A 12,478-nucleotide genomic window follows, 5' to 3' on the forward strand; every position below is an offset into this window, starting at 1 on the left:
GCTTACTCCAGTATGGCCACTCTCCACTGACATCTCAACAAGATGTTTCCACCTGCAAAAGTCCCACTCACATGGGTGTTATTTGTTTTTTTTACACCATTCTGTGTAAACTCTAGAGACTGGTGAAAATCTCAGGAGAGCCGCAGTTTCTGAAATGCTCAAACCAACCCGTCTGGCATCAACAACCATGCCACAGACACATTTTTTCCCCATTCTGATGTTTGATGTGAATATTAACTGAAGCTCTTGACTTTTATCTGCATGATTGTATGCATTGCACTGCTGCCACATGATTGACTGATTGGATAACTGCATAAATAAGCAGGGGTACAGGTGTTCCTAAAAAGTACCTATATAATGTATATACATACTTTATAAGCAGTTTAAACTTTGTCTGTTACTGTTACATGCAAAAATCTTATTGACAGTCCTAATGAATTCTGAATGAAGAATTTCTGTTTATATTTACAGCAGAAAATCTCCGCATTATCAAGTTACATATAATCTAAATGTGTACATACAATCCAAATGTAACTGAAACATATGCACATGTGAGCTGCATTTAGTGTTCACATTACTATGACAAAAGAAGATCAAAATCCTGCCACAAGTAGTGAACCATAGCTTCGCATGTTAACTCTTTGCAAATGCCAGTCTTGGTATCACTGAAAAAGAATTTGTGTCTGACATTATTGTGTCTTGCATTATTAGTTGGATACTGATTCCACTTCCTATCCAACCATGAGTAAAAAAATATATATAAATATTTTTTTTTTACAATGTGTAACTTTGTTCTCCCACAAGACCATTTGCATGGCAATTTTTCTTCTATTTAATGGATTATTAAACAGATTATCCACCTTTTTTCCGTCTATTCCTGTCTATTAGTCTATTCCAATTTAGATCTATAATTATGTTATTAATCAGTTTATTTATTACCGGATTATCAGGCTGCATTTAAACATGGCTAATGTTCATGAAAACAGTCACACAAAAAACTCCTGTATGCTTTTTAATGCAAATGGAGGAAACATGGTAGGGGCTAAAATATGTTTTTGAGCCTCCATTTTGGAAAGTCATTTTTATGCTGTTCTTAGTTTTCAAAAAAAAAATTAAGATGGGTCATTCTGACATTAATTAAGCGTAAAGGTTAATACAGTTGTTTCTCCTGTCTGTCTCCTTCCCCCTCTGCAGGTCTGCTGCATGAGAGTTTTACAGACGAGCCAGAGAGCCTGGTGACCCTGAACCTGCTGGTGGTGGCAGCTGTTTCAGCGTTCTCCACTGGGGCGGCACTCTCTGGCTTGGCCGTGTGCTGGATTATGAGCCAGAAGCACCGTCATTGCTCTCGGAGTGAATCTTCCTCCTCGGGCAGCCAGCGGAAGAGCGAAAAGGAGCGCAGCATGCTGGGCCCAAGCACCAGTGGCTCAGTGCTGAGTGTGACAGATCGGCCTCGCCCTCAGGGTGAAACGCTCTTTGTGATGCCCAACGGTTGGACGAAAGCTGGTGATCTGGACCCGGGACTGCTTCCTACACCTGAACAGACTCCACTGCAGCAGAAACGCCCAGCGCCCTCGCTCCGCCTCTCTGACTCAGGCTCCGGCTGGGACCAGAGCCAGACCTTCCTGAACTCGGTAGGCACCCAGTGTCCTCCCCCACCACCCTCTGCCATCTTCCTCAGTTCTAAGCTCCTTGGCGACAGGCGGCATGAAGATGTCATCGAGCGCCAGCGATATGTTTCTCTCTCAAAGTACCGTGAGCATGGAACACGCCCAGGCACACTGCTGCGGAAATCAGCGGGCGACTACAACTACCCAATGACGCCTCAGGACTCGCCTGACAGGAGGCGGGTGGTGTCGGCACCCAGCACGCAGATGGAGTACACTGGTGAGGCTCTGCGCTGGACCCATGAGAACTACGTCTTCCATGCCGTTCCAACCCCAGGACACCGCTACACCGCAGGCACAGGGCATCCAGCAAGCCTCGCCCGCACTGTTCTGCACGGCTCTCGTGGCCTCATGGACCTTGCGGATTTCAGCCATCTTCTGGGCAAGGGAGGCAACGAGCGTGCTCCTTCAGGTCAGTGAAGAACACGGAAAAGAAAAGATCTGCAAAAAAGAAGGAAGCAGTGAAGGAGAAAACGTGCGGAGAGTAGAGCTTCAGAGCTACTGCAGTGCCAGCAGGTTCTGGCCAACATCTTTCTGTTTTTCTCCAATTTTCTTGCTGTCTCTCTCTCCCCTCTCTTTCAAAGCTCCTTTCCGATCTTGTCTGGATCCCTCTGTCATGCTATGATCAATCACTGGAAATGGAAATGGCCTCCTCTCTGGCTCATAGCTGAAGTTCCTGCAGAGGAGTTCAAGCCAACACCACCCCCTATCCTCCCACCACCCCCACCCCACGCACACACTCATACATACAAACACTCATTCATACAGCTTCCTCAGTCCACCCTCGCAGTCTTGCAACAGTATGTCTTAACACACCGCAGGTCCTTCATCAGAAGCAAGGGTACAGCAACAAACTGCAGCATTTGTGACTGCAGCAGCACTAATGACGTCCATATCTATTCCCAAACACACACAGTTCTCTCTCTATCTCTCTTTCTTTCTCTCTCGCTCATCATTTAGAGAATGTGCTGGCGTGTTCTCGTTCACTAGGGATTTCTGAGCTGCTGGTTGTAATAAAACATTTTCAGCGAGGGTCGGCAGAGACAGCGCGGAGGCATCGATTCCCACTGCAGTCTAGCCATGGCGTGTACCTCAGCCTATCCCATTTTCTTTGGTTTTATACATTGCTTATTGTTTTACAGTGTTGAACTCACTTAAGTAGCATCACCACTCCTGACCCAATGACGCAGTGCCACACATCAGCAGTATTCACGCTGGCAGGGCATATAGAATAAGATGGGAGCAATGCATCTCCTTGACTGCACATGCAAGCGTTCTTGTTTTCAGAGCGGAAAATACAGGAGAGAGGACGAGTGCGGTTCATCCGCTAACTCTGATTTTTCTATGAGGCTAGGCTACAGAGGGACAGAGAGTGAACGAGAGAGCAAGGAAGGAAGACGGCGAGACAACACACAGAGACTGATAAAAATGGAAGAAGTGCAGAATTTAAAGCAATTCTTCCCAAGCAGAGGAAAGAAACCCTCTGAAAGTCAATGAGGTGTTTGAACTCCCAAATGTTTTACGTTTCTGTGTACAGTTGTACAGTGAATTACCTGCGCTGAAATGGACTGTGGACAGAAACGAAACCGTCCTAAAGAAATAGCAGTGTTGACCTTCAAATGAATGTTCATATGGTCACTACATAGACTACATAGACATATTCGCTGTGCAGAGTTTAGCTACGCAGCTGAGAGAAGGAGAGACACGAAATTAAACAGTCTTCATCTCCTCAGGGGAAGAGAGGGACAAATAAACAACAGAGCTGAGAAAAATTGTGCCAAATGAAGACCGTTGATTGGATTAACCGGCGCGAGATGTCATTAAATATTGAGTGATCCAGAAACTCTTCAGCCTGTACTGTATTATAACCCATTTTGTTGGTTGCTTTGTTCTGTGTTTGTCTCATTAATAGGCTCTGTATTTCCGTTCATCATAAGAATACACCTGCTTAAAGAAAACGACAAAATCGACGAATCAGATTTTGAAGAGTTAGTCGCATACGTACGTATGTTTCATCAGCATGGGAGCAGAAAAGGGGCATTGTGTGTTAGACAAGACTATAGAGTTAAAGATACATTTACAGGATAATCCATCAATGTTCAACCTGATATATGCAGTTGAGGTCATAGGTTTACATACACCTTGCAGAATCTGCAAAATGTTTAGAATGAAAAAAAATATTAATAATAAGAGGGATCATCAAAATTTAATTTTGGTTTTCATTTAGTCCTGCCCTGAATAAGCTATTTCACATAACAGATGTTTACCTATAGTCCACAAGACACAATAATAACTGAATTTACACAAATGAACCACTTCGAAGGTTTACACACGCTTGATTCTTAATATTGTGTAACTGTTACCTGGATGATCAACGATTGTTTTTATCTTTTGTGATCGTTGTTCTTGGAGTCCCTTGTTTGTCCTGAGCAGTTAAACTGCCTACTGTTCTTCAGAAAAATCCTCCAGGTCCTACACATTCTTTACTTTTCCATCATATTCTGCATATTTGACCTCTTTCCAACAGCAACTATATGATGTTGATCTCCATCTTTTCACACTGAGGACAACTGAAGGACTCGTACACAACTATTACAAAAGGTGCAAACATAAACTCATACTCAAGAAGGCAACATGATACATTAAGAGCCACGGGGGTGTACACTTTTTAACAGGATGATCGGTTATTAACATTTTGCAGATTCTCCAAGGCGTATGTGAAATTATGGCCTCAACTGTACATATTGCATATGTGCAAGTACCACAGAGAAGTTTTCTTTTTAAAAAAAAAAACAACAACTCAAAACTCACTTATAATGGAAATTATTGAAGCAGTGAATAAATGGGATTTCTTTTGTGTAACCAGTAAAATCAATGTAGCTCATATTAAACACAGAAGTGCCTCAGTTTCAGTCTGATGGTGAACGAATGCCACAGAACCTTTAGGAAAGTGTAAATAACCAGAATTAGTTTTTACTGTATAGCTCCAGCGTTGGACGGTTGGCTAAAACTACATAAGCCTGGCTTTGGTGTGATACTCTTTCATGTCTGTTTTAGAGCATCAGTTGTTGTTTTGAATTTGCATAATATACCTACTGTATGTGCGTATTTTAAACAGCGCTTGACAGAGTTCAACAACTGCCATTACACTCTTATTATAAGTCTGTTTGGAGTAAACTGTTTTTTTAGTGTGTTTTTTTCCCCCAGGAAATTATTATAGAATTATTCTCTGTGGTAACGGCACATATGCCACAAACATATGCAGGTTATGGAAATTGTTGAAAAATTAAGTTTTTTTTTCTTCTTTTCTTTAATTCCTGGAATACACTCACAGAGAACACTGAGAGATTTCTGAACATATGGGTGATCTGCATAATGCATATATAATCCACATGTGTTCAATGAAACGTTCAGAATTCAAACATGCGTCAAGGAAAACACACACACACAAACACATGCAGAGAATACCTGCATTTCAGTGTCCTGCTTCTTTGTGGGAAGATTCATTCTGGCGCATTCATGGTTAGTTCCACTCTTTAAAGGTTAATGCTTTAAAGATGTGCAATATTGGAGTCATATGGATAGGGTTAAAGAGAGCGCGACCACACACATGCACGCACACACAGAGGAATATACACAAATACAAACTGTCATATGGTATACCTGTGAATGTGCAATCTGTGAAAGTATAATGTATGCTCACACACACACACACACACACACACAAATACTTTCACGTGCAGCATGACCAAGGCTGATTAAGGGAGCACATTATAAATTCAATTTGAACAAGTTTCATGTGTCTCTGATTGCCCCAAGCCACAATAATAAACGTTAAAAGAAGCTGAGCTTAAAATACAGGAAATAGAATCTAGAAGACATGAAATGCAGGTCCATGACCCTTCACTCAAAGGTCAGCAGTTCATGAACCTGCACTTCCATTCATTATGCACTTTGCATTTGCACAGTCGCTTCACATGCTTTCATGAAATAGTCACGTAGAGCAACACTGTTACAGCTGTTCAGTATTCCAACGATACGTAAATCTCAAATAACTATTCCGCTGGCATTGTGGTGACCTGGTATGGATAGTGAAATCGCATGAGGAAAAATGTTACCTTTAAACATATAATCGATTTTTAAACTGGACTCTTTTTTATGAAAAAAAAAACCACGGGAAAAAACCAGATCAATCAGTATTTATAAATTGCTGAAGTCTCAAAATGATACTCTTAAAAGGTACAGTATTTAAATTTTAAAACTGTTTCTAGACCTGAAATAATCAAATAATGTCAAAGACATTCTAGAAAAAAAATTGTGATTCCAAAAAACTGCCATGCAATTGATCTGGCTAGGTTTTTCATTACAGTTTTCTGTTTATTATTTTCTGACCCAGAAATACAGTTAGCTCCGACCCCATGATGGAATGGAAGTGGCACTTTTTTCTTTGAAAGCCAAGTTGCTAGGAAAACTTTTGTTTTTAAACAAAACACATGGGGAATATCAGATAAATTAGTATTTCTAAATTACTGAAGTGTCAAATTGATCTTCTTAAAGGTGCAGTATATACATTTTTAAAGTGTTTCTAGACCTAATATAATTATATAATATCAAACACACCACAGAATAACTGTGATTCACAATACTGCCATGCAATTGAGCTGTCTAGGTTTTTCTTTTCAGACATCTGTTGAATTTTTTTTGGCCCACAAGAATTACATACTGCTCCTTTAATAAGTCAGTTTTTTAGCAGTTACTTGAAGACATTAATCAGTCCATACAGGATTTTGTGGAGGGTTTTATTTTTTGTGATTGTTGCGGCCAAAAATGCTTGATTTTGCTGCGGCTTTTTTCAGAGTTTTTTGTGCTTTTATGCGGAAAACCACTTGAGTTGCACAAAATTGTTTCACAGTGATATTTGTTGGTAAATGAGACCTTTTAGCTGTACTCGTGTTCGGCGCAAGTGAATCGAAGAGGGTTTTGACTGAATGCGTATTGTGATGACGTCTTGGCCCAAATCTGCGGAAAATCTGCAGTAATTCTGAAAAATTCTCCTCAGAATATTCTGGTGTTACCTTGATTTTCCATTAATTTCTGTGATGGCAAAATCACAAAACCCTTGAGGGATTGATTAATTAAAGTATGTAGTTGCCCTATTTCAAAATGTAAATTTAATACAGAGATATACCAAGCATATAGTACTTTGCTATTGCAAGGCAAATGCAAACTTTTCCAAAATTGTATATAAAGGAAAATGTTCTGGTCTGTTCTGTCATGAGGTCTAAGCATTATCTTAGATTCTTTGGATCAATTCTGCATCGCAAGCATTCTTCAAGTGCCAAAATGTAACTTTTTATTTGACAGGATGCTGTTTGTATCAAAAGGCATCGACTTTGTCATTAACGTAGTGTTTTGTTTCAACTTTTCTTTCAAATTCTTAGCAGCTTGGGAGAGTATTTCTTTTCTCATGTAACCAGTGTGTTGACTTCCGTTTGTGTAGCATGCCTGCTACATTGAAGATGGAAGTGCTTTACCACAACTGCCATATTGTTACCTCAGCTCGAGGCACTGTACTTCACTCCGGGAAGGCACAGCAATGAACCCTGATCATAAATCAATAACACTACTATATATATATATATATATATATATATATATATATATATATATATATATATATATATATATATATATATAAAAGCACAAGAGCGTTTTATTTTTGGGACCTGAAATGACGGCTAGTTTACTCAATCATGTGTCAGAAGGAATTTTTTTCCTAAGCATTGTCTGAATCATCCAGTATTGAGTTGAACTGAGGAACCTTGAACTAAATTTTCCTGAGAGGAGAAGAAGAAAACAAACTTTTTTTCCTCATTTCGTTCCTTTTGTTTGTTTGTTTTTTCCAAAATTGAGTGACATTTCAGACTGAAGGGACGAAAATGGCCCGAACAGTGACTCAAAGAATTGTACATAGATGAAATAGTGACATTTGAAGCAACACTTGATATTGTTTTCTCATCCATGTGTACAGAAGATACATGTATGCAAGTGTACAAGGCAAATGTCTTTTTTTTTTTGTATTAAAAAATTCACCTGTGTATACACTTCTCTCAATTATACACACGTACATATACACATACACTACTCAAAATGTTGCCGTGCACAGACTTATTTTGATCTGTAAATCGACATGGATATTTTATCATTCTAATAAACACAATGGATTGTTCGTTTTTGTGTGTCCTGTGGTTAATGATTTTAAATCTTTATTTAATTTAAGTCCATTTTTTAAACACTTTAGCATAGTAGAACCTGTAAAGACTGAATCCGTGTGAATCAGGATGACACTGAGTGGTGAACAGAGGCCACTACAGGACAACTGTGGGCATCTCTGTTGCTATGGAGAGCTGCGTCACCATAGCAGCATTGCTGTGATTGTTAAAGAATAGAAAGAGGTGCTGTTTTGAAAGATCATCACACATGAGCTATTTAGATCTGTGTTACTCACACAACACGTAATTAACACAAACAGCGATTGACTTCCCAGATAACAGAACAACACTGAATCAACAATGAATCAATGTTAATGCATCAACCAAACTATCATTGAATGAATGTTGAAATTTAACATAGATTTTTCATCAGGTTTGCACCCTCAAATAATGTTATTTCAACGATGAAAAACAGATCAAGATGTACATAAAATCAATATTCGTTCAGCTTAAATTAAATCACTTATTTAACATCGACTCAAAAAAACAATTTATGTTCAAATTATGATAAACTGGATAACGTCCATCCATCCATCCATTTTCTATACCACTTATCCTACAGGGTCACGGGGAACCTAGAACTTATCCCAGGGAGCATCGGGGTGCCAATCCATCGCAGAGCACAATCACATACACATTCACACACCCATTCATACACTACGGACACTTTGGACATGCCAATCAGTCTACCATGCATGTCTTTTGACTTGGGGAGGAAACAGGAGAACCCGAAGGAAACCCCCGCAGCATGGGGAGAACATGCAAACTCCACACACACAGGACCGCCGTGGGAATCGAATCCCCAACCTTGGAGGTGTGAGATGTGACGTGTGAGGCGAACATACTAACTAAACTGGATAACAATAGGGAAATGAAGCTGACCAAAAATCAATATTGATTCACTGTTTGTCTTTTCAATACGGAAAAGCTATGAATTATCAACATTGATTCAATATTATTTAGCATTGAATATTCAACCTCAACCAAAATGATGATTCTGATGGAATTTCAAAATATATATATTTTTTTTTTTTGCAGATTAAGCCTTTGTTTGAAGAAAGAGAAAAGGACATCAGAATCAGAACTTTGAGTCACAGTGATAACTTTACATTATTCCATTCAACACACTCTATTCATTCGGAAGCGTAACTCTATCATTAGCCCATTCTTTCATTTCCTATTAACCATTGGTAGAAAAATCAGTCACATTTTAAGCTATATTCTTTTTCCATTATGCAAATGTTCTATTAAAGCATCATATTTTCCAAATTAGAACTCATTATTAAGTGCATTAGTTAGTTACATTATTTGTTCCAGTAGGAAAAATGGGTTTGCAGCATAATCACACAAACGTCAGAAATCACGATGGGCATACTGTATATAAACAACATACACAATATAATACAATATAATAATGAGGAATAATGAATGGAATGAATGAATGACCAGACCAGCTGGTCATCAGTTAACAACTATTTAAAAAAAGAATTTTAAAAAATAATAATTGCTTGGGGGGGGGTTAATTTGGATCTGTTTTTCATACACTGGGGAACACAATACCGTTGGCCAGATGGCAACAATTCAAAAGTAGTGGCCAAAGGATGCTTCTTGTCACTCACAATATTATTTGCCTTATTTATCACTCCATACCTTCTATACATAATCCCTAACAATTTACTTGCCATTGTTACCATTTTCATTGTTACCATTTTCCTTACTGATTACCATTTTCCTTACTCGGTAACATTATAATAATGTCATATAATAATACAAATAATAATGTCATAACACTTTCAATAAAAGCACCATAAAACATCAAAAGCTGTTCTGGACATTAAACGAGAGTAATTTCTTTAGGAAATACATTCTCTGTTGTGTCTTCTTACATGTCCACATGTCCCATTTAATCTTGTGGTCAAGCACTATACCAAGGTATTTATAATTTGTAACTGATTGAATTGACTCCCCATTAATTAATGTAGGATGTGATATTTTGTGCTCTCTGAAATCAATAGACATTTCTTTTGTTTTGGAGATGTTTAGGAGAAAATTTGATTTCTCACACCAGTTAAAAAAAACCTCAAGGACAAGCCCATGCTCTTCCTTCCCATCAAGGCTAACTAAAGCAGTATCATCTGCATACTTAATGATATATTTATTCATAAAAGTACTTAAGCAAGAATTAGTATATAAAATAAATAATAACTGTGATAAAACACATCTCTGAGGTGATCCTACTGATGTAATTATTTTATCATAAGTAGACTCACCTATCTTAACCTCCTGGGTTCTGGAACTGAGAAAATCACCCATGTAATCAGCCTGATTTCAAGTAAAAATTATTTTGCCTGTAAAACTGCTAATGTACTAGGGAAAATACTATTAAAGGCAGATGAGAAATGTAGAAATAAAACTTTAGAATGAGTCTTTGGTTTCTCTAAGTGAGAATGCAACAGATGCAATACAGTCAAGATTGCATCCTCTACCCCCTAGAAGCTTGATATGCAAATTGCAGAGGATCTATAAGTTGCTGTGTTTGGTATACAATGTACTTTTTCACTAAGCGCTCAAAACGCTTCATCACTAGTGATGGCAATGCTATGGGTTGAAAATCATTTAATCCTGAAGGTCTAATAACTTTTGCTACTGGAACTATTCTAGATGTTTTCCATATAACAGGAACAATACCAGTATTGTAAGATGCCCTAAAAATATCAGTAAACTGGCACTAACTGGGCAGCACAATGCTTTAAAACATTACCACATATCTTATCAGGGTCTGAACTTTTATGAGAATTACATTTTCTAAAAATCTAACTGACCTCTAGTTCATTCATATAAGGACCAGCGGAAAAATGAGTTGTAGGTTATAATGACATCGCTGAAACAGCATCCCCACATCCACATTCATGATCGCAGAATTATGAGTTAAGATGATTGGCCATCTTCAGATCCTAATTATCTTGCACCACCAGAGGCAATTTACCTCTTCCCTTACGGGGGACATTTGTCATAATCTTAATCCCCTGCCAAGCATGTCTAAAGTTACCAGATGTCAAAGATGTCTATTTTACTTATAAATATGCTTATTTAAATTTGACTTTTGATCTGTCCTTGTATGTCCCTTAAAGTTATCACATCCTGATTTCTATATTCCTTTCTTATCTTGTTTATGAGGGTCTTTAATTCTCAGTAAGACATTTGGCCTTCGTTAACACATTTTCAGTAATATTCATAGTGAAAATAGTTTAGCTAAAGGAATCTCTCTCTCTCTCTCTCTCTCTCTCTCTCTATATATATATATATATATATATATATATATATATATATATATATATATATATATATGTATGTATGTATGTGTGTGTGTGTGTGTGTGTATATATATATATATATATATATATATATATATATATATATATATATATATATATATATATATATATATTTCAAATATATAAAAACCATTTCATATATGAATAAAAATATTTCATTTATATAAGAAATGAAAGCTGGAAGGAAGAGTGTTGGTGACCACAGCTTTAGAGACTGTTCTGTTGATAACCCCAGCAGATCAACAATCTCTGATATACTCAAACCTGTCTGTCTGTCACCAACAACCACACTACATTCACTGTCACTGAGATCACATTTTCCTCATTCTGATATTCGATGTGAATATTAACTGGAGCTCTTGACCTGTATCTGCATGATTTTATCTATTGTTCTGCTGCCACTTTTGATTGGCTAATTGGATAATTGCATAAACAAAACCAGTGGGGGAAATAAGTATTGAACGCGTCAACATTTTTTTCAGCAAATATATTTTCAATGAGGCTATTCACCAGACATCAGTATTAACTCAAAAAATCCGGAAATATAAAGAATTCACAACATTAAAGTGGAATGACACAGAAAAAAAGTATTGAACACGCTGAGTGAAATGTATTTAATACTTAGTGGAGATGCCTTTGTTTGTAACGACAGCTTCAAGACGCTTCCTGTATGAAGAAATTAATGGGCCCTAGTATTCAGGTGAGATTTTGGCCCATTCTTCTAAACATATTGTCTTTAAATCTTGTTCAATTGGATTCAAGTCAGGTGATTGACTGAGCCATTCTAACACCTTGATTTATTTTCTCTGAAACCAACTGAGAGTTTCCTTTGCTGTATGCTTTGGCTCGTTGTCATGGTGGAAGGTCCACCCACGTCTCATCTTCATCATCCTGGTGGATGGCAGCAGATTCTTCTCAAGAATCTCCCAGAAAAGGGCTCCATTCATTCTTCTTTCAATTATATGAAGTCTGCCAGTACCATGCGATGAAAAACAGCCCCACACCATGATGCTTCACCTCCAAACTTCACTGTTGGTGTAGTGTTCTTTGGGTGATGTGCAGTGCCATTTCTTCTCCAAACATGGTGTGTAATATGACAGCCAAAAAGTCCAATTTTGCTCTCATCTGACCAGACTACACTCTCCCAGTATTTCATAGGCTTGTCCAAATTAGTTGTAGCAAACTTTAAACGATCTTTGACATGCCT

At 37.9% G+C, this 12,478-nt stretch overlaps 1 protein-coding gene across 1 annotated transcript in view; it reads left to right on the plus strand.

The window, feature by feature from the left end:
* Positions 1 to 4,437, plus strand: part of sema6ba (sema domain, transmembrane domain (TM), and cytoplasmic domain, (semaphorin) 6Ba) — a 165,286-nt gene extending 160,849 nt beyond the window's left edge. The window contains exon 17 of the mRNA XM_047162430.2: positions 1,195 to 4,437. Coding sequence (XP_047018386.1) covers positions 1,195 to 2,084 — 890 coding nt within the window. The 3' untranslated portion in view covers positions 2,085 to 4,437. The remainder of the gene's footprint in view (positions 1 to 1,194) is intronic.
* The last annotated feature ends 8,041 nt before the right edge of the window (positions 4,438 to 12,478 follow it).

This window comes from Ictalurus punctatus, chromosome 20 (assembly GCF_001660625.3).
Source record: "Ictalurus punctatus breed USDA103 chromosome 20, Coco_2.0, whole genome shotgun sequence".
Classification (NCBI taxonomy): Eukaryota; Metazoa; Chordata; class Actinopteri; order Siluriformes; family Ictaluridae; genus Ictalurus; species Ictalurus punctatus.